At 42.2% G+C, this 23,496-nt stretch overlaps 1 protein-coding gene, 1 long non-coding RNA gene and 1 other non-coding gene across 3 annotated transcripts; 1 reads left to right on the top strand and 2 right to left on the bottom strand.

The window, feature by feature from the left end:
• The first annotated feature begins 756 nt into the window (after positions 1 to 756).
• On the top strand, positions 757 to 6,169 carry MRPL42 (mitochondrial ribosomal protein L42). Its single transcript, XM_033162854.1, has 5 exons — positions 757 to 889; positions 2,162 to 2,225; positions 3,224 to 3,308; positions 4,134 to 4,297; positions 6,019 to 6,169. Exons 1-5 carry the CDS (start codon positions 805 to 807, stop codon positions 6,062 to 6,064), a joined length of 444 nt encoding a protein of 147 aa, XP_033018745.1. The 5' UTR covers positions 757 to 804; the 3' UTR covers positions 6,065 to 6,169.
• A 6,908-nt stretch (positions 6,170 to 13,077) lies between these two features.
• LOC117054421 lies at positions 13,078 to 22,097 on the bottom strand. Its single transcript, XR_004427491.1, has 2 exons — positions 21,670 to 22,097; positions 13,078 to 13,138 (listed from the first exon to the last, which is right to left on the bottom strand). It is a non-coding gene; the product is annotated as an uncharacterized LOC117054421 (long non-coding RNA).
• Positions 21,877 to 21,950, bottom strand: TRNAN-GUU. The gene has a single exon. It is a non-coding gene; the product is annotated as a tRNA-Asn (tRNA).
• Positions 22,098 to 23,496: the final 1,399 nt, after the last annotated feature.

Below are 23,496 nucleotides of genomic sequence, written 5' to 3'. Positions count from 1 at the left end.
CATTGTCTTGTGGGGCTCAAAGCTGAGGTAAACTTCCTGGGTGATATTCGTGATTTATGTTCATTAATTCCAGTGGGTCTACTCTGAGTTGCACTTGGTTGACTACTACACCACTGCCTCCAGAGTCTATACAATTGGTATAATGAAATTTTAGGGAAGGGGTGGAAGCTTTTTCTCAGGCAACCCATTGGTTGTCTCATGAAAGTGGTTGGTGGACTCTAGGACACAAAATGGGTGGAGCAGAGAAATTAAGGTGACTCTTACCTTTGTAACAATTGACAACATTCCAGCCATGCACCAGAGTTTTCTGCATACACCACAGACACAGAGGAAACTGCCTTATACTGAGTTAGATTCATTAATCCATCTAGCTCAGTGTGGACTAGAGTGGCAGTGGCATTCCAGAATTTCAGAGAGGGGTCTGAACACACCTCTCCGTACACACAAGCAGTCAAGGATGCATTTTAGCGAACCAAAAGCATGGGGGAGGGAGCAAAGCACAGCCAACAATGGTCATCGCTGGGGAAGAGTCTCGAGGGCCAGGAAGAGAGGCCTGCCAAGCCACATTCTTCTGCTTGGCCTGTGGTTCCCCACACCTGTCATAGGGAAATAGCAAGGCAAAGATGGAGAAGACTTCGCATAGTGAAAAATTAAACAATGAAAGCCTGGAAGAGCTATTGAAATGTGTACAAGGTGACTTGCAAATTGTGGATCTAATATGTTTTGACTAATCTCCTGACAAACCACTGATTCCCAAACAGTGACGGGCTGAACTGCGCAGATTTTCTTTCACCGTGACGTGACATGGCCATGGCATCACGAAGGGCTGTGTTGTCGAGGTCTGCATGGACGCGTTTGGCAGCTTTCACCAAGCAAGTTCTGTCTCCTAGTAAGTGTGCATGGATTCTCTTTTAACTCTAATGGAGTGGGATCTTGCTTTGCACACACAGAAGGTGGCTGCTGCTGCTGCTGCCATCACCATGGAGCTAAGGAGCTTGTGGCTCTAGGTGGGGAAAGTGTCAAGAGGAGCATGACTGAGCCAGCTGTGCTGCAGCAAAGGCAGTCCAGCAGCACTCTAGTAGTACAAGAAGAGAAGCTTCTTTCTTTTCCCATTCAAGCCTTGTTGCCTGAGTCTATGTCCAGGGAGCCTGGAGAAATGCGCTGTTGGCTGACAGACATGCAAGTAAGACTATATGCCCAATCGCTCTGTTGGAGGAGAGGAGCAATAACCGGGAATACGTGCAATGGCATAGTAGCTATACATGCTGAGCGATGGAAAAGTAGAGTCCTCCCCTTTATTCACGCCCATCTCTCCTGTATTTGGCATAGAGCTTCCTTCACCAACCTGTTGCCCTGTAGCTGGTGGTGGACTGCAACTTCAGCAGCATCAGGAGGGCGCCAGGTTAGGGAATACTGTCATAGAGTTTGGAACGTGTGCTGCTGCAGAATGGCGTACGCACCCAGCTTCCCAAAGGGTGTGTGTGTGTTTGCCCAGCCTTACCTAATTTGGGTGGGTTCCATCTTTTCTCCTCTCACCCCTGCCCTTTTTTTTAGCAGAGGCTGCTTCTAAAGTTACACCAGTTGGAGAAGAGAGGCAGGGGAAGTGGCAAAGGAGCACAGGACTTTCTTTTCTTATCCGCAACGTACAGTATTGAGTGGCAACTCTGCCACGTGGCACCTGAGGCTGGGGAAGGGTCTCCCTTGCATTGGACTGTTTGCAGGAGGGGCAGGGGGAGGGAAGAATACTTGGCTATCAGTCAAGAAGGGTAGTACAGAGCTGTGTAGCTCTTCTGTTATACCATATGCCTCTATCTATCTATCTATCTACAGTGGTACCTTGGGTTACATACGCTTCAGGTTACATACTCCGCTAACCCAGAAATAATTAAGTACTTAACCAGAGGTACCACTGTATACGGTTATGTGGTGTCATACTGCTTTTTTTCAAAGCAGTCTGACACCAGTAAATATTGTGCAGTGCCAGTGAGGGACATCGCTTGGGGAGCGGCTTTGAAAAGTGAGATAACTTTGATTTATGTTCTAATTCCTAGTTTAGTACTGAGTTGTCACAATGACCACATAATGCTCAGCAGTGTTCAAAGGAAACCCGCATTGTGCTGTTATCTGTCTCCGGTGTTTTACTTGGCTCTTATATTTTCAGATGCATCTGTATCTTGTGCTTGTCCCAAATCTACATATTCAGCTCTTCCCGATGACTATAACTGGTATGTATGAAGCCGTTCAGATTTAACTCAGAAGATCATTTCACAAGTGTGTGAAAAGACACCAGGATGTCAGTTGCTATATTAGAAGTAGCAAAATTGCCAGTCCACTCTTACTGCTGCAATAATTATGAATTTTAGAATCTCTGTTTTCATTTCTCATTAAAATAAAACACCATATTTTAGTGGAGTTGGGCTTTTGTAGAGCTATGAAGACTTGCTGAAAATGTATTAGACTCTGGAGAGATGCTGCTGGCCAGATTCTAGAAGACTAAGGTAGATTGGCAGATGGACTGATTGGTATAAGGCAGCTTCCTGTGCACTGTTCCTATGCACTGCTTTCATAGCAATCACTTTTCTCTTGCATCAGGCTGAACATCTCATTAGGACATCATCTTAGTTGGGCTTGGTGTCAAGGAACCTGGCTTCAACAGCCCTAGTTTGGGTATTTAGTATTGTTCTACCTTGCCCACAGATTTTTTTGAATATAAATGAAGATCTCTATGCCCTTTGTCTGATAAGCTCACTAATTTGGATGTTTATGAGTGTGGTCAGCAGCTCCATAAAAATGCTGCTGTGAGAGGAAAAACTGATACTGAAGTCAGAAATTAGGATTGTTTGGACAACACGTACCGTCAGTGCATATTCTAGTTGCAAAGAACTGGGGAGGAAACCTAAACAGTGCTTGCTCACTGTGGAAAGACTGATGCCAACGTGCATGCCAAAGGTTACATACTTCAAAGGACTACAGGAAAACAAGTGCTCTGCCTTATTGGACAGCTAAACAGCATTTTTGGTCTATTAGAACAACTTTAAATCATATAAATAAATTTAGATCAATTTAAATCTTTTCTTGAGGTCTATCCTCTATTCTGGATTTTTTAAATTATTATTTCATTTAATTACGCAAACATTTTCGTTAAAACAAGAAGGGGAAAGCCTTGTCCAATGTCATCCATCCCTTGAAAAGGGTATTATTATTTTCTCTTTCCTTTTTTTAGCAAAGTGGAGCTTGCTGTGACATCAGATGGAAAAACTATTGTTTGCTATCACCCTTCAGTGGACATTCCATACGAGCACACAAGAGTATGTGAATCTGCAAAATTTTATCTTCCTGATTTTATCAGGAGAACATAGCTCATCTTTGGGTACCCTTCCAGTTTTCTTCTTGGTGGTTATCCTTTACCATGGATGTTATTTAAGAATAGGCTTGTGCTCAAAACTTAAGCTTGGCACACTTAACATAGCTTAAATTTTCAGTTTGATCACCAAGAAGTTCAGATCTGTGGCAATATATACAAGTTCAGCGGAACACCCTAGTCTTCAGCCCTTTTCAAGCTTGCATGCATCATTTCACCTTGCTGTTATTTCCCAAAGTAAGCCAGATATCTAGATTATGTTCATCTTTAAATTCTGTTCCATTAAGCAGAGCATTATTTCAGGAGCTGTTCCCCCCGAGCCAACAGAAAAGGCTGCAGTCCACATTTGATGGATAATTAGAAGCCAGAAATGTACAAGTAGTAGTGAGAATGAGCTCTTCCAAGTAGTTTAGTTCCAGCAGAAGTTGCTTGGATCAAAAGAGGTGGAGGTTATTCCCATATAGGTTTCAGAACAGTGGCAGACAAAAGAGCTGGAGAAAAATAGGACCGATAAATTTCTTTGGAGTGAAGAGTATTAGCTTTTGTTTTACAGCGTAATGGCCAGGATCCAGCATGCTGTAATCTTTGTGGGGTGGTGGGGTGGAGTTTCAAATGATGTAGACATCAAAATGGCAAATTACATTCAGCCTAAACTAGCAACACCTGCACTTTTCATAACTGTACTGGCAATAAATATATGCGTTTATGGCTTTTCTTGGGGGTGTGTGTGTATTTTTCCAGTTTGTTAATTGGGGCAGTTTTCTTTTGACAGCCCATTCCACAACTAGATCCACTGGATTATAGAGAAGAAACACACGATCAAATGCTGAAATCTAGATTGGATGTGAAGGACTTCAAGAACCAGCAAGGTCCTATGATTGAGGAACTTAGTAAAATGTTTTACACAACAAAGCACCGCTGGTACCCTGTGGGACAGTAAGTATTTCCGAGGTTGTTAATTGTGTGGGAGGGTGACAAGTAATGCAGAACCCGGATTGGGTTGGATCCAGACTTTGCCTTCTACAGACGGAAAGGCCCCTTCATCCACAGAAGGGTTTTCCTGCTGGCAGAGGGGAGGGAGGCAACTTTTGTCGATTCCCTCCTCCTGCAGCAGACCTCCAGTTCATTCTTCCATGTTTTCAGAGGTTCCCTCAACCCTCCAGAACAGCTGCAGCAAAGCTATTTTGGGTAGGATACCAGGATTTTCATCTGCTCTGATTTTAGCTCCTGACTAAATGGCTATACTGATAATAAAGTACCTTAGAGAGAAATATATATCCAGATACATTTTAGGAGACTTGTGCGTATCCAAAACCTAAGTGGGCTAGGAAACGTGGTGCTTGAACTTCTGGAGTGGTTTGTTATGTTGAGAATTATTGATAATAATCTAACTCACCTGGTCCTACCAGTAAGATTTTTATTTTATTTTTTGTATAAGCAAACAATGTAATTCATGGCATGAATTCAAGGCATGAATACTGATCCAGTTTTATGTTTGGCAGTCATCTACAGCCCTACAAACAAGAAAACAAACTTCTTCTTCTTCTTTTTTTTAAAAAAGCAGGAATTCCTTTATTTTGTATTTTTTAATATACATTTATTTATACTTATTCAAAGATATATAAAAGTTAGTACCCATTACGAAGTATCACAATGAACAGTAGAGAGTGAAAACAAGGCTTTCCTCTAAGATAACATACCTATAAAAGTTTACAACATAAAATATAAGATTACAAGCATTAACATAGCTAGAGCAGAGCCTTAGCTGCCAGAGCAAGTTTGGTTACCAGATGAGTAATTTGTAGATATTTATCAGCTAAGAGTTCAACTGTCACTTCCTGGGGGGGATCAGCCTGAGAACTGGTTAAGAATAGACAATAAAACATCTCCTCTGGTCATTGTATATAAGGAGCAAATCAATAGATAGTGCATTATATTCTTGACCTGATTACATCCATAAATGTGTTTCCATTCCATATGGGGTATTCCAAAGTATCTCCCCTCTATCAAGGACATTTGCTGGAACCTTATCTTAACAAAGGCCCTAATAGTTGTGGAAAAGTCAGGGTCTCGGGGTAATGGGGCCTTGAATGGTAGTCCTTAATTTGAGGGCACCAAATAGACTCAACCAAAACCTTAAAGAGCTGCTGCCAGTCATTGTGGATGTTACTGAGCTGGATGGACCAGGGGTCCGACTAGGTGGAAAACAGATTTCCTATGCTACACACAGCCCCTAGAATTGTTTCTGGCCATATGGTTCTGCAGTTTAGCCACTGTGGATGTAGCTTAGCATAGAAGCAGAAGTCTTGATTAAGCTCTTTTCTAGCACAGCTAGCAAGAGAGAGACAATCTGATGCTGTGCTGAGTATAGGATTGGACATAGGACTCCTGGGGAATTTTCATCCTTTGTGTGCTGCTGGAAGTTGGATTTGTCCATGAACCAAAACAGTACAGGGTGTTCTTGCACTACAGAAGACTTCATTTTTATTTTTATCTTTTGTAATGGGCAGACAGATATACAAGGTATAATAACTGTAATGTCAAAACACAATGTCAGCATGACAATAACTAGTCTCTTAAAACAGAGTGTTTAAATGACTGGGTGTATGACAAAATACATTTTAATGTGTTTCTTCTCTTTCTTCTTCTTCTTCAAGGTACCACACTAGACGCAAGAAAACCAATACCCCTAAAGACAGATGAACACCATGTTTGTCACCTTGTCATTGCTGTCAGGGCAAGCGACTACTTAAGTGGATGAGATTGCTTTATATATATGTTAGGCTGTCATTAAAGTACTTTTCTAACTCAAACTTGCTTTGTGCCTTTGCCCGTTCCTGTGTGCTGGTTTGCTGTGCATAATTTCAGAGCGCAAGGACTGAACTAACAGCTCACTGTTCCTACTAGGGCAGACCTTTGAAAACAAGGCCGTTGCTGCAGCTGAAATGAGTGTTAAACAGGGGGTTGAAATCCAAGGCAACTTTGTGATGAGACTTGTGATGAGCAGAGGAGCCCAGAGATCAAGAAGGAAATGCATAGCCAACAGAACTGGATGCCTCAGACTTCTAGGAGACTGACACTAAATAAGTGAAACGTGATGACCACAAAGACTTACATGAAGAAACATTAAGCCTCCACCACCAGTCACGATGGCAAGTAATGCCTGTGTGGAATGTTCATGCTATGCCTACTACTGGAATTAACCAGCTCTAGTAAAGCTGTGTTCCAGAAATAATTTACTGAATGTTATTGATTAGCAGTTTTCCCAGATAAACAATGTGGATTGAAGAATTTGGCCTACATCCAATGCTGCAACTCTGTTCACACAACAGAATTTCCTCTCTTCCAGCCCCCCACATGCACACAAATCAGCTCTGAAGGAGCAGATTTTTTGGGGGGGGGTCTGGGTAGGAAACCGAGGTCCTGTTTTGCGAGCAGAACTTCACTCACAGCAATAATATACAACCCTTGAAACATTTTTATATCTTAAGTCTTTGGGCTCCTAGCTTGGCTTACAAAAATAACTACAGTGGTACCTCTGGATGTGAACGGGATCCGTTCTGGAACCCCGTTCGCAAGCGCCGTGTCTGCGCATGTGCGCGATGCGATTTGGCACTACTGCACATGACGTCATTTGATGCTTCTGCGCATGCGCGAACCGCTGAACCCGGAAGTAACCCATTCCGGTACTGCCAGGTTCAGCGCATTTGTAACCTGCGCCGAACGTAACCTGCAGCGGCCATAACATGAGGTATGACTGTAGTTATAAAAAACCGGTGTGGAACTTCAGCTCTTTGTTTACTGATTTAAAAATTTATTAGTCAAAAAACTATCATTTACTAAGTGGTGTAGAGAGTAAAGCAGAAGATTGTTCTTGCTCACTGTGTAATAGACATAATACAAAATGAAAAAGGGATTGAGGGGAGAAAGCAATTTTGGGTATCAATTCTTAGTTATCTAATCTCAGCAGTACTTGACTAATAAAAAGGTAAAGATAAAGGACCTCTGACAGTTAAGTCCAGTCGCGAACGACTGGGGTTGTGGCGCTCATCTCACTTTACAGGCCGAGGGAGCCGACGTTTGCCCGCAGACATTTTTTCCAGGTCATGTGGCCAGCATGACTAAGCCGCTTCTGGCAAAACCAGAGCAGCGCATGGAAACGCAATTTACCTTCCCGCTGGAGCCGTACCTATTTATATACTTGCACTTTGACGTGCTTTTGAACTGCTAGGTTAGCAGGAGCTGGGACTGAACAACGGGAGCTCACCCCGTTGCAGGGATTCGAACCGCCGACCTTCCGATCAACAAGCCCAAGGCTCAGTGGTTTACACCACAGCGCCACCTGCGTCCCAGTCTTGACTAATACTGTAATGGGAAAGTAATTATCATGTTTTGCAAGATTTTTGTTCATATGTTGTAGGCACAGAATGCCCAGATTTCCTGCATAATTGGAACGTTGCATAAGAACACGAATGATTTGGCTTGGAACATCTTGCAAGACTTAAGTTTCCCCAAAGTATCAACTTGGCTTAATGTTGGGGAAATTCAATGGAGCTCTCAGGTGCTCTTGTACCATTTCTGCTCACTCTTGTAGCCACCTTCTTCAAAGTAGGGCAACAGCAACTCCAAATGGATGGTGGGCTCATACCTGCTCCTCTGATGGTACAGATTATGTCCCAGAGAGCCTCTTCGCAGAAAGGTGTTGAAGACATGATCTAGAAAAGTATCTCAATCCATTTGGGTGGGATGTGTCTAGGACAGCTGGAAACATTACAAGTACGGGGGGGACGGGGACTGAAACCATCAATCTGCACTGTCGGAAGAGTCAGCTCTCACTGATTAAGACCAGCATGTCATCTGCTGCACAGGTGCCTATGGAGATGGGAAGAAGAATTGAAGCAACATTTGCTCCATGCTCCGACTTTGGGTGGGTTAAAGGCATGTCCTCGGAAAGTATTAATCTTGGGAGCAGAAAACCAAGTTTACAAATGCATGCAAAACTTGAGTTTCCCAAGTATGTGAAAGGTAGACTGAGACTAAACTGTACCTCATCACTTCAATTCAAGTGGCATGGGTGACTCAGATCTCAAAAGTAAAGGAAAGATATATGGTTCCATGCCATCAATAGTAAGGTTAATCGATCACAGTAAGAAAAATATATAAAAAGAGAAAACATACAGAAAGCAGCTACTAAAATAGCAACATTAAACCAGAGGAAATGGTTTTGTACACTTTTGGAAGAAAAAAAATATCAAGTTACCCAGACATAATACGTTATTTCAGTTAAGTGTTTGGAAAGGAAAGGAATATTAAAATGGGAACAGATCAACGTCATGATAGTGGCATTTTCTTTTTGGTTTTACAAATGAATCTATTCTGTAATCACTCCTGATTATAGATGTTACCATTACACATTGCAATCTCAACCAGCAGAGGGCACTGCTAGACAAGACCTCGGCTTTACTTACCTATAATTTAATTACATACAGTGGTACCTTGGTTCTCAAACTTAATCCATTCTGGAAGTCCGTTCCAAAACCAAAGTGTTCCACAACCAAGGAGCACTTTCCCATAGAAAGTCATGCAAAATGGATTAATCCGTTCCAGACTTTTAAAAACAACCCCTAAAACAGCAATTTTACATGAAATTTACCTTCTGATGAGACCATTGATCCATAAAATGAAGGCAATAATCAATATACTGTACTATAAAATACATAATACAATATTGTAGATGATAAAAATAAAAATAATTTTTTTTTTCTGATGATAGTCATTGTTTGGATGGGGGGCTTTTTTTCCATTTCCGCAGACACACAATCAATCAGTAGCTGAACTGGGTTCCACAGTCCCCAAAGCGAAGGCACTAGGCAGAGTCCCCCAAAAGCCCCCAAAATGAAGGAGCAAAGCAAAGACAAAAGACAGGCTCCCAAAAACAAAGGAACAAGGCAGAATCCCAAAATTTTCCACTCACCCCCTCCCATTGAGTGGGTAGGTTTACCTGGCAAGGTGCCACCCACCTTGCTACCAGCTGGGAGTGGGGTAAGGGCTGGTAAAGGGCTGATGCTCTGTTTTCTTACCTGGAGTTCATCGCTGGACTTCACTGTTGGTTAGGTAAGTGTTCCTCGTCGGGGTTTGGGGTCGCGGTGCAGCCTGCTAGGCCTCCCATGGCCAGCGCCTTCTTCCCTCGGCAGCATAGGCCAAATCAGGACATGTTCGGCTTCCGAAAAAAGTTTGATAACTGGAGCACCTATTTCTGGTTTTGCAGCGTTCAGGTTCCAAGTTGTTCGTGAACTAAGCTGTTCAAGAACCGAAGTACCATTGTACTAGAATCAAAGGGGGGGACAGAGAGAGAAGTAAAATGAAGACTTGAAGACATTATCAACAATTTGAGGGAAATTTGAAACGTGAGTGGGATACATCAGGAAAGTTAAACAGTTTGTAAGGAACTATTAATACTGGATCGTTTTACACTTCTGAATAATTTGGCACAAGGGTACCTAAGTGCACCTGCTATGTGTTTGTCTTGGTTCTCTGAAAGGAAGGGGAAGAACTGAACATCTCCCCTCTCTTCATTTGCAAGTCAAGAGTGGCAGGAGGTGGTGTAAAGATAAAAATAGGGCACATGTTAATACTCTTATTGTTTACAGAAGTTCAATTTAACAAGCAAGATGAATCCACAGACATTTACAAGCTGCTTTAAAATAACTTTGAAGTGGCCAAGAACATACTTGTAATGCTATACATGTTAACTTGACAATAAGCCCAATTGTATTACATCAGATTTGCTCCTGAGTAGACACATAGGATTGTGCTGTCAATGAGCTAGGCCTCTCTTTCCCAGAGTGCATCAAACTGACACCAGATTCTGCAGCGACAGAGTATCATTTGCCACTTGTGTACAATACTCACAAATCCTGAGAAGCCGTATATGGCTACAAATACAAAATGGGCAGCTAGAAACTTAAGGAGCTTCAGTAAAGGAAACTAAAAGAAGCTGAAAGACACCGCTATGCTAATAAGCCACCACAAAGTAGTCCCTTACAGCCATGCAAATGGAAATAAATCAAAACTGGTCTTGCCATTGTTATTTGCTATAGAGCACCAGCAATGTACATTTATATTAAGCTACCTTGGGGTGAGCTTGTGGTATTTATGTGCCTTTTCCATCTAGAAAGAGCATTATTCACTGAGTTGAGAGTGCTTGCTTATGAAAAATGGGAACCCTGAGAGTTGGTGAAAGTGTTTCTAACTGGTACTGGTACAAAACCAGCCTTGAATATTTCAATCCAGCAGTATGTCTATGTACTGACAGCAGGAAATATACCTGCCCACAGCAGAAAGACAGATTTTGTGGCTTTTCTTATTTCAATTATGAACAGAAGAGGGCTCCAAGCTCTGCACTAATTGGATATGTAAAGTGCATGAGTGTTGAGATGCCTCAGTTAACAGTACCAAACATCTCCATGAGTGTATTGACTACAGCGGAGGTGGGCAGATCATTATGGTCTGCCCCAGGAACATCAGACTATTGTTCCCTGCACACACAGCAAAACACTTCGTTACGGTTTGCAAAAGCCCCTGCTCTCTGGCTACTGCAGAGATAGAAGGCCTACTGCCCCTATGATTTGCACATGTACTCAGTTATGCTGATATTTCCAGTTAATGTGAGGCTTCATGTGTACAGTATTTTCATTCCCTTAGCTTACTAAAGTAGTGTTTTCATTCTACACTTCAAATAGATCTTAACTTTTAAATAGGTGGAAGAAGCCTTTCTGACACAGAGAATTGCTCACTTCCCCCCAAAGCTGTAAGGATCAAATGAAATGCAATGGCAGCAGTTACCAGTAAATTTGCTTAAAATACCCAATCATTTAGAAACTACAAAAAGCGGCGAGTGGAAGATTTTTAAAACTGACAAAAGGAGTGCAAACCTCTTCCCAACCAACTGCAACTTACCGCGCCCATTTCTTTATATATATAAAGAATTATATATATAATTCTCAAATGAGCTGTGCCTGTATTCTCCAGCCGTGGGAAAGCAGCTTGGGGAGTGACTGAGCAAGATGATGGCTGGAGAAGAAAGAGTTAACCATCTCTCTTGAATCTCTTGGTGGTATTCAACTAACTTTATCTTTTGAGTGGTGGTGCAGTGCTTAGAGAGTCAGACTAGGACCTGGGAGACCAGGGTTCAATTCCCCATTTAGCCATGAAGCTCACTGGGTGACCTTGGGCCAGTCACCATCTCTCAGCCTAACCTACCTCACAGGGTTGTTGTGAGGATTAAATGAGGGGAATGATAACTATGTAAGCCATTTTGAGCCCCATGGAGAAAAAGGTGGGATATAAATGCACCAAATAAATAAATAGCAATAATTGACTTAATTAAGGCAGGTTCATTATTTTCAATGGGTATACTGTTGAGTAGAGCTTAAGTGAATACCACCCTCTGATTCAAGGCTCTCTCTGCTGCTTTTCATTATACAAAAACCACAGAGAGGGGCCACTGCATATATCTGCGGTATAACATCTTGAACCTTTTCACTGTCTTGTTCATATATTTCGGAACGCTGCTTGCGCATTCGCTGTTGCTTTCACGAATAAGCAAATGATAGAACAAAGTTATATTTTAGATAGTAGTTTGCTACTTAACCACAAAGATAGCACTTATGTAACCCCTGTGCATAGACTAAGTGTTTGGATTTTATATTTGAAGTTTTAATGTGCAGTATTAATAATGAACAGCAATCTATTGCACACACAAAAAGCAGAAATGCAGTCTCACTGGTATAGGTCTTTCAAGATTTTAGGGATACTTGCATTGTGTTACACTAACATGGGAATATGCTGAGGGTGAGTGCCATGTAATCTAATTGTATATACGTTGAAAGCATCCGTGAATACAAATTGTATTTCTTTTCTGAAGAACACGAGACCACAAACCAATCCCGGGTACCTCACAGGTAAAGTACACGCTTTGCATTCTCATTGTCCCAGGGTTCAAACTATTTCAATTGGCTTTGCCTGCTTTCCGTGTGGGACAGGGCTAAAAGGCTGAAATTCAATGCACACTTATTTGGGAATAAGTTCCACCGACTCAGTGGGTCTTCTGAGTAAATATGATAAAATGACACAATCACCGATGGTAGTTCCTTAGTTTTCTACAAATTCAGTTGTCCTTACCAAAACGTTGGTTTCACTCTCTCATTTTAGTTAGGTTAAATGAATTAGATAGCAACAAGCAGTCCTTCTTCATTCACCAGATTGCAGTCAGGAGTACAAAGGCCTCAACAGGTTTCCCTCACAATTTTATTATCTTAAGTGCATCTAAAATGCTTTGCAGACATCAGCAAGCTTAAACCTGATATTCCTGTTTCCCCATCTGGAGGCTAGATTGTTTGTTTATTTTAAGTGGGTGGAGCAGGTGTAATAAATCTGTTGTACGTTATAATTAGCAGGTGCAGAAATTAAGAGAAAATACTACAGTCTTTTAAATTGGTTCTGGTATATACTACAGAAGCACACTATTAGGCAGGTAACAAAATTTAATGCACATATAAATTGTTCCTGGGTAATAGACTGGATTAGAGCCAATAAACTCAATAAATTAAAACAGAAGATAGAATTTCAATGCTTTTGCTTTATTGCAAGCTTCACCTTTTGAAGAGTATGGCATAAATCCATGAATAAGGAACCAAACTAGTAATTTCTCTCACCTGCCTCCAACAATTCCTTGTAGGTTTCCACTTCTTCATATTCTTCAACCATGTTCCAGCCCTGAGCAAAATAAAAAGGTGTGGATTCAAATTCTTGCCTAGCAGGTGTCACCCCAAAACCGTTGTAAGGAAGAGAAGCAACTCCTCCAACTGGACCACCACCTTTAAAGACTGAGTAAGATACTGTCATCCCCAGTCTGTACTTCTGTTGTAAAATGAAAATTGTCATTAGCCATGGTTCTCCATAGACACAATGCTCTAGGCCTTGGCAACTCTATGGTGAAAGCCTATTCCATTTTATACCAGAATTGTATAAAATGGAGTTAAGAAGATGCCTGCTGGGCTTCAGGTTCAACTCAGGTTATCAACCAAATCTAGTTAATATATTTTATCATCATTATAATCAGGAGTGCTCGCTTCGGCAGCACATATACTAAAATCATTATAATCAAGAGCAACATTCCTCCAGCAACATTGCATGGTTACATCAAGGAATTTCACTTTCTTGGGTTCCATGATCGCTGCAGATGGTGACAGCAGTCATGAAATTAGAAGACGCCTGCTTCTTGGGAGAAAAGCAATGACAAACCTAGACAGCATCTTAAAAAGCAGAGACATCACCTTGCCAACAAAGGTCCATATAGTTAACGCTATGGTTTTCCCAGTAGTAATGTACGGAAGTGAGAGCTGGACCATAAAGAAGGCTGGTTGCCGAAGAATGGATGCTTGTGAATTATGGTGCTGGAGGAGACTCTTGAGAGTCCCATGGACTGCAAGAAGATCAAACCTATCCATTCTTAAAGAAATCAGCCCTGAGTGCTCACTAGAAGGACAGATCCTGAAGTTGAGGCTCCAATACTTTGGCCACCTCATGAGAAGAGAAGACTCCCTAGAAAAGACCCTGATGTTGGGAAAGATGGAGGGCACAAGGAGAAGGGGACGACAGAGGATGAGATGGTTGGACAGTGTTCTCGAAGCTACTAACATGAGTTTGGCCAAACTGCGAGAGGCAGTGAAGGATAGGCGTGCCTGGCATGCTCTGGTCCATGGGGTCACGAAGAGTTGGACACGACTGAACGACAACAACAACGTATAACTTTCTTCAGCGTAAGCTAAACAACATGCTGTCCCACAAACTAACTGTACCTTTGCATGGGCATGTACAAAATAAGGGTGACTGAAAAATCAACGCAGCCAAGTATTCCTGATGTTCTAATTGGAAAAGAGCCCATCCTGTGGCGGGGCTAGAAAACAGGTCTTCCTATGCTAAGTCTGAACTGAATGCAGGAAGGAGAAATACTATGTTGAAATCCAAGTGCTAGTTTTTCTTCCAAGACCAAAGAAAGCAGCATGTGGAAGGCAGGCAGGGATACTTCCTCCCACCCCAACATAATAGTTGACACTGGCACACAGAGCTAGACTTGCATGGGTGCCATTATGTAAAACCTGTTGGGATCCGAGTCTCAAAGTCTGTGTTGGCTCAAATGGAGGAAGGAGTGGCATGCAGCATACTTCCTGAATTCTCAGAATTACTCATTTTCTGTCTGAATTCTCAGAATTGCTGATTTCTTTAAAAACACAAAAAACAAGTTTTCATCAAACCATCAGATATACATAATAACCTTAAGCCAATATATACTAAAGCAAATACAAAAATACGAACATGCAATTTTCCCACCCTATAATATCCATTTTTTTAGGCAAACATAAGATTTCAATGGCCAGTTCAAGGCTGGAAATAATTCTGGAAATATTTCCAGATATAAACAAATGCAGCCATAGTCTGGGAACCCCTCTTTCATCCATGTGATAGCTGGCCATAGTGTGAGTTAGTTGCTTTCTGTTTCACAACAAACTTGTGCGGTAAATTTGTAGTTATGAATAAAGAATTCTTTTAAGGTAGGGAAACAGATTGAGAATTGCTTACTGAAGAGTATCCAGAGAGTTCAAAATACAGCAGGGGAAAAAATACTACAAGCACATCAGAAACGGCAACGTTGCAGGGTAATTTTTTGTTAGGACCACAGCAGGGGAGGAAAGGGTTAGACTCACACCCTGCAACTGCTATGCCTGCAATTATCCCAATTATCAGCCCTTCTATTTGTATTTTTTTACAATTTGCATGTTAATGCAAATATGTATTTTTAAATATTGTATCTAGTCTGGCCTTCGGTATAAGGCAAATTCATGTGTTCATGCTACCAATTTAATCGGCATACTTTTCGGGGGGGGGGAACCCACTAAAGTTGTCGTGTTATTTGTCATATTCTGCTATGCCACTTCGGTTACAAAAAAAATTCTTGCTTAAGTGAGAAAATATGTGAAGAGCCTCAGCAATACTGCAGTAGAAAAGGGTCTCAAGTACAAGCATGCATATTCTCTTTTCAGTAAGGAGTTGGAAAAGGTTTGCATTTGTGCAATGGCTTTTTCCTGGGGGGACGCAGGGGTACACATACCCCTAAACATTTTGTGAATCTAAGTTTGGCCTCATTGAGGGGCAGTATTTCAATATGTGTAGGAAAATGAGAGTACCCCTAAACATTTTTTAAAAAGAAAAAAACCACTGCATTTATGCATTGCTTTGTATTCTCCCACTCAAGGATCTCAACTCTGGTCCCCTGTAGTCCAAATTCAACACACTGTTAATTATGTAACATTGTCTTCCATTTGTCAGAAAACATATTACACCTTCCCATAACTTACTGAATGTAACCCTGCTCCCCGAATCTTCATTTTTGCAACGAGCAAACTGCAATTTGGGGCACAAGAGGAAATGTGTTTTAAACTTTTACTCTCATCCAGTCTGTAACTCATTGCTAGAAGGCGCTTACCAGTTTGACAGTACAATCCTAACCAAATTTATTCAGAAGAAAGCCTGAGTTTAATGTGGCCCCTCAGGCACACCTCTTGGTACTCACCAAGGCCTCCTGACCCTAACAAATATTTAGATTGAGGGGTTTTTTTTCTTTGGGGTTGGGAAATCACCTATTTTGTTTTGGGTCTGTGTATATTTGTTTTGGGTACATATGTTTGGCTTACGGGATTGTTTTCTTTTTACCGGTGTATGTGTGTGATTCTGAGCATTGCCGTTTTTTGCAACCCTCTGCAAGATGAGTATTTTGCCGTGTCTGTCTACAGTTTATTGGATTTCCAAATGTGCCCCTGGGCCCCCAAAAATTGGAGACCCCTGCCCTAGCAAGCGTGGTTAAGATTGCAGCCAGGCTCCCATCAAATCACTCACCAGGGCCCTCGCTGCACTGGCCACGCCTTTCAGAAGGTGTGGAGAGGGAGGGAATCAAACCAGTCTCTCTGTAGGTTAGAAAATGCTTGTTCAGTTATCTTATCTATGTTAATAAACTAGAGCCAAGAACTCAGGTTAAAAACAAGACTCATAGAATGGAAGGTGGAGCTTGAGTCACTTTCAGTCTGCAATCCTTGCAGTCACTGAGAAATGTCAGGACTGAAAGTTGTTTTCTAATCTGGAAGGGTCTAGGACAGAGTGGATAAAAATCAATGATATTTTTTTTTAAAAAAATCTATTTTTTTTAAAAAAAACCTATTATTTTTAAAATTTTATTATTCCAAAAATGAAACCTTCATCTGGTTGTAAATATTAAGATTATACCAGCAGCAAGAATGAGTCTTTCTCTAAAATGATTTAAATCAAGTCTTACTGACTAGTGATTTAAATCGTGATTAAATAAAATCCACCCTGGTCTAGGATCAACAAAGAAATAGAAACAAACAAGGAAGTCAGGCAAATAATCAGACTGCACACTCCCCAACCCTTTGGTAGGGATTCCAACTTCAAGTTATCTATTTAAATTATACCAAAAAAAATTTATAAGATCGCTTGTATTTCCAAACAAAAGACAAAGGTTACATTTCAGCTGGCTGATGAAAAACCTCTGATATAGTTTAATGTATTTTACTGGTTGAGCCAATGCATTCAGAAGTTAGCATCGCTGAGTTCAACAGAGCTTACTCCCAGGTAAGTATGCACAGTATGGCAGTCATGCCCCGCCAAAATTCATATTTAAGATACCAAATGATTTCTTATTGAAACACTGCCATCACTTCCTTCATTTTCGTACCAAATTTCTTACAGAAAATTAGACTACATCATACCAGCAAAAAAAAATAATCTTCATTTCCCCACATTTGAGGTTTACATAAGAATACCGCTAGATCAGACCAAAGGCCCATGTAGTCCAGCATCTTTGTCCTCAAAGGGGCCAAGCAGATGCCTGCATAAAGCCCCTAAGCAGGACCTGAGTGCAGCAACAGTCTCCCTATTTGATTCCCACAAACTAGTGTTCAGAGGCACACTGCCTCTGACAGTGGAGGTAGAACGTAGCCCTCTTGGCAACTAGTCATTGACACCCTTATCCTCCATGAGTTTGTCTAATTCTCTTTTAAAGCCATCCATGTTGGTGGCCATCACTATATCTTGTGAGAGTGAATCCCATCAACTACATGCTGTGCGAATTCTGTCCTGAATTTTCCAGTATTCAGATTCAATTTGGAAGTGAGGACAGCAGGGGAAAAGAAGGGGGGATAACTCAAAAAGTTTTGAAAAATACTGTGACATATTAAAATACTAGCCCAAGACACAAGTTTTGAAAGCACTGCCACACAATCCTGCAAAATATGAAAACATCAACAACTGGACCCACCAGCTGCTATTGCTCCAGAGGAAGGCTTTCTGTTCTCTGCATTTCAGTACTACAGTCGCTGCAGAGGGGAAAAAGCAGATTCTGTTCTCAATTAAATACTGCAAGATCCCGTAATTTTCCTAAGCAGTGGTTAGGGTACTGGACCGTATGTACTGTTCTAGAGTCAAGTCCCCAATTGGTCTTGAAGTTCCCTGGCTGACCTTGGGTCAGTCACAGTCTCTCCCAGCCTAATCTACCTTATGCATGGTAGGCCAAAAAAGTGAGAACCTTGGGGAACTCCCTGAGTTCCTTGGAGGTAGAACATAATAAAAGAATAGGTAATTAATTAATCCACTTGCCAAAATACAATAACTGTAATGAGTCTTTTTTCTGTAATTAAATCTGAGGGAGAGTAACTTCCTCTGTATTTTTATATTACTAGCCTACTTGCCCCATAACCTTTTGGAAATCCTTTTTTAGTGACCCCATATTTCTCTTTTCAAAAGCAGCAAGCTGAACCGGTTTCTTGAAAATTCAAACAAAGGATCATGAGAAAGCAATTTTGCGGCAGAGAAAGTCTAAAGATGCTGTTTATATCTAAAAAAAATTAACAAACAAAAAATTGGATGAAGTCACATACCACAAATACTTAATAAAGACGTATTTGTCTCGGAATACATTGCAGAATTTTTTCAGGATGAATCAGATGGGCTTAAGGAAATTTTTCAAGTCTAAAACTAGGCCATATTAAATGAAACTGCCTTCCACAACAGATTTGTTCCCAACTGTGCTCTGGATTTTTAAAAACACCCATGGAACTGTTCTGCTGACATTAATTCTAGTACGTACAAGACAAACAAAAAATGTAGGCAGTGCTTTAGGAATATTTACAGAGTTGTTGTCCTCCAGAAGGGAAACTAATGTTTCTAAACTACTGTAGAATTATTAAGTTATCCAGTGTCAATAAATTATAGCTTAACTATAAGGTATATCCGTCTCATAACTGTATACTTAAGTAGCAACAAGTTTTAACATGTGCATATATCTCAGAAGGTGTTTACTACACATAATTTGATAATAATGCTTAGTCCTATGCAATTTACTCAGAGGTAAGCTCAGAGTTCATAAGGTAAGCTCATGAAATAAGTTCATGGTTCACAAGGAACTAGGCACAGGATTGGAACCCAGATTTGATGACAACAAAGTAGTAAATACGAATCCAATGCATTGAAATCGTACTTTTAACCAGCTTGTGCTAGAAATAATGTACTCATGGGACAAAGCGCTCTAAACAGATATGCTTGAAAATTACTTTTCTCAACTCAGTCAAAAGCAATAAATTTTAATATAGCATTAGAATTAGAAACATGGAAATCTACAATTCCTTTTTCTACTTTGCTACCATAGCTGTCTTGAACTGGACAAATAGCCAGTTACATATTACTTTCTACATGATGTGTTCAGGAAATGAATTAACACCTACATTTTTTTTTTAAAAAAAAAACCCCATAAAAACCAGATCCTGAGCATGTTTACTTAGACACAAGTTCCAATGGGAATTGCTTCCTGGAAAGTAAGCCAAGAACCGTGTCCTTAGCTTGAAGCAAACCCCAATTATTTTAAGTAAATGTAGGGGGAATCAAAGTCCTGCCTATTCATAACAATTGCTTACAACAGACAGATACAACGTAGTTTGAAGCACACATAAATATTTTACTTATTTATCTAGGAAACTTGCCTTTTCAACATAACAATTCAAAAAGGAGAACAAAAATGAAAGCAGGATACAATCTAAAAACAACAAACCTATCTGAAGAAAATAGTAAGTGGGAATGGAATACAACAACCAGGAAAACCGATCAGGTATGTTAACCATAAAATGCCTATCAAACTGAACAAGTCTCTGAAGCCCATTTAAAGGAGCTACAGTCCTAAAATCTGGTACGTGGTCTTTCTTGAGGCCATTGGCTCAAAGAACAGGAGAGCCATTCCTGAGAAAGTCCTCTCTATGGCAGCCACTAACCCTGATAGGCAATAGCACTCTAAGACAATTATACTGTGCTGCAGCCTAGAAAGGAGGCAGGTATACATGAGAAAGACACTCTTCCTCAAGTACCCTAGTCCCAGATCACTAAGAGTTTTAAGGGTGCAATCATAATTAGGGAGTAAACCTCTCAAAGACAGTTGGACTTACTTCTAAGTAAACATGGAAAGTACAGTACTGAATTGTGAAGTTAAGAACCAGCCCCTTGCATAGGAACCGAATGCAAGATCAGTGGAGCTCACACAGAATTGGCATTATATGGTCCTAGATCCCAAAATTAGCCTGGGTGCTACATTTTTAAAAGGTATGAGCCCACTTCTTTCATTATTTTCTCAGCTTTAGCAATTATCAGCTTTAGTAATAAATGTGAAGAAATTTTTATCTTTGTATTTCCATGTAACAATTTGTCTCACAGCGGGTGGGTTTTATGTTGATAGATAAAAATGTTTCCATTGTTATGCTGATTTTACTCCCTTCCATAGGGCTTCTTTATTTGTAATTGTTCAATTCAAATTGCTCAGAGAGGGTAGGGTTTATGCTTTCTGAGTAAAATAAAAGTCAAATGTAATTCAAGGTTAGCATTATATGGGCTTCACCCTCCTGCCAGCCTGAGGAGGGAAAGATGTAAAGCATGACAAACACCCTGGATTTTCTATTAAAAATAAAAATAAATACAGTGAAACAAAATGCCTAATGTATGACGTGGCCCTAAATCTGAACCCCTGTATTTACAACCATTCAGAGCTGCAGTTTAAGGCTGTAATTCTACACACACTTAACTTGGGAGAGAGTATCTTTCATCTTTTATGTTGTGAACTGCCCTAAGATCTACAGATACAGGGCTATATAAAAATTTAATAAATAATAAATAGTAATAATCTCACTGGCACCAAATTCCACATAAACATGACTGGGGCTTGCTTGGGATAGCATGCCACACATTCATAAATGAATTCCATACCTATCTCTATCACAATAACTTTTTGTGTTCTTTTCCTGCTGCCACAAAAGTCAAAGAAAAAGCTTTACTGTAAGCACACCATTGTTTTATTTTTAGTGCCTAAGGCATTATCTTACTATAGCTTTATTTATTGATATTATTATTATTATTATTATTCAGTGGCCAATAGTAATTTAGAGTAGAACTCTCATTAACAATATTTCACTGCTTTCAGTACCAACTAGTAAAACAGGTTCCTTGTCTTTTACAGGTTCTAAACCACCACAAGCAGGTGCCAAAAGGTTTTTCTTCATACACATCCTTAAAGGAAACTGTGTGTTTGTAGGAACCCGTTTTCACTGTCCATGCATACCATGCAGTATCAAGCCCAATGCCAATTACATGGGGAAATTCTCCAGCAAGAGAGAAACAAATTGCCTTCATTCCATGGGCTTTACAGTACTAAACTTGGTGAGGTGGTGGAATAATGCTTGGTCATTCACAGTACCCCCCCTTACAGGCAATTTCATTTTGTTCACTAAGAAGAATGGATCAGTTGTTTCCTTAGCCATTTTTGCAACCCAAATCCTTTGTATATTTGGAATGAAGCACCACTGTGTTCAACAGGATTTATTTACAAGTGAATGTACAGGAATAAATCATTAGAAATGGTAATAGGTTTTCCCCAGTACAAACTCATTGGCACACAATGCCCAATCCTTCTGGAGGAAACAAGTAGATCTAAAACGGCTAGCTTACCACATTCTGAAGGAATGCACATTACCTATTCGACCATTAACAACAGCGATTTCGTTGCCTCTTAACCGGTACCTCTGGGCCACTGCACTTTCAAACGGAAAGCACCGACCCATCACTGTGTCACAATCGCACACACGTACTCGGCGAAAGCAGCGTACACGCAGCGCTAAGCTGCGCATCCAATGGTGGCTTACCAGAGTACGTACACGCGTCTGCCACGTACACACACAACAGATGCGCGCGCCATCGACACGCTGGTTCGGCATAGCTCCCCGCGATGAAGGAAATGTCACATATATATCTCCAGCCAGCCCAACCGGTTTCGTACGACATATTTCATAGAATCATCAGAGTTGGAAGGGACTCCCAAAGTCATCTAGTCCAACCCTCTGCAATACAGCCGTCCCCGGGTGGTCTCGAACCACCAACCTTCTGGTTAACAGCCAGATGCTCTAACCCATTGGGCCACTGGCACGTTTCTCCGTTCAGCTCTCTTTCAAAACACCCCCCGCAATGCAACAAACACCAGAATCTCTCTTGACAACAACAAAAGCTGCAGCATCGACTCTTTTCCATTGGCAACCGGTCAGTCGGAAGAAATGGCTGCTTCCTAGCGATTGCAAAAAAACAACAACACACACACATTTTCAGGGGCGGGCAGGCAGGCGAGGCTGTTATTCAGGGCGACAGGCGCTTATGTTTTGTTTTTGCAACCGCACCACTTCCCTCCCACTCCTATTGTGAGGAGAGCGAGAGAGAAAGAAAGGAGCGGCGGCCGCCGCTGCTGCTGCTGCAAGACTAGCCCCATTGAAAGCCGAGGCGCGGGAGCCGGGCTGTCACGTGACGCGGTTCCTGGAAAGTTCTTGGAAAGCGGCCTTTGCATTTTTACCATTCGAGGAAGGGAGGGAGGGAGGGAGGGAGCGAAGGAAGGCGGCGCAAGGAGGCGGCCGAGCGCCCTCGGAGGAGTGGAGCACCCACTTTGCTCCCGACGACGCGCCTCCTTGTTTTGAAGTTTGCGAGGTGCCGTCGAGCTGAGAAGCCATGCGGGACCCCCCCCTCCTTCGTTGAAAGCTGCCGGCCCCAATTCCTTCGGAGCAAATAAATAATATGCAGCGAGTCGGGGGGGGAAGGGGTGTTTGAAGCGTTCCCCACGTGCATTCTGTCCTCTTCCTTATGTGCCTGCCTCTACCCCCCCTCCCTCGTCACCCCTACCCAGCGGAGGGGTTGGCAGTGTGTGTGTGTGTGTGTGCGCGCGCGCGCGCCAGCGAGAAAATCCCTCCAGCCCGCCGGGAATTGTTTGCTGGGCGTCACGGCGTCACATGTAGATTTCCTGCCCCTGGTAGTAACAGCCCTTTTGCAGAGAAGAATAACCTGAGCTCGCCTGCCCTCACCGCGAGAGAGCCAGTCTTGCCGGGGGACGGCGGCGGGGGGGGGGGGTGAGAAAGACAGAGCCGCTGCTCCTGCTGGCCGATCCGTCTCCGCCCAGCTAGCACCGCGCTTCTCCCTTTTGCAACAAAAGCGAGGCTGAGGCTGAGCGCGCTGGCGGGCGAGCGCCTGCGTTGGCCTCCCCGGTTCAAAAAACAAAGGCTACCTCCTGCAAGCGCCTTCGGCCAATCCGGGGAGGGGGAAGCGCGGCGGCCGAGCGGGGAATCCATGCGGCGCTTGCAGGCGGAGGTAAGAGTTTGCCGGAGTGCGCGCGGCCCTCTGCTCGCCCCCGGGGCCGCCCACCGCGTGTTTCCTCGACAGCAGCCCGCGCGCCCGGCTGCCTGGAAAGCGAGGAGAAGGCGCTCCACCTTGAGGCCAGCCAGAGGGAGCCCGATCGCGCTGTCCCGGGTTTGGCCCAGGTGGAAACCGGCGAGGGGCCCTTCCCCACCTTCTCTAGTGGTTGCCCGAAGGCGGGAAAGCTGCCTCCCTTGCGGGGAAAACGGGGAAGCGGGAAGCACCTCTTTCGCTCGGTCTACTTGCAGCGGATGCTCTGCAAGCCTAGCGGGATTCCGCAGGAGCGCTCCTAAGCGGCTGCC

This window comes from Lacerta agilis, chromosome 10 (assembly GCF_009819535.1).
Source record: "Lacerta agilis isolate rLacAgi1 chromosome 10, rLacAgi1.pri, whole genome shotgun sequence".
NCBI lineage: Eukaryota > Metazoa > Chordata > Lepidosauria > Squamata > Lacertidae > Lacerta > Lacerta agilis.
Note: the sequence above shows the minus strand (reverse complement) of the source record. Positions and strands in the feature narration are given on the sequence as shown.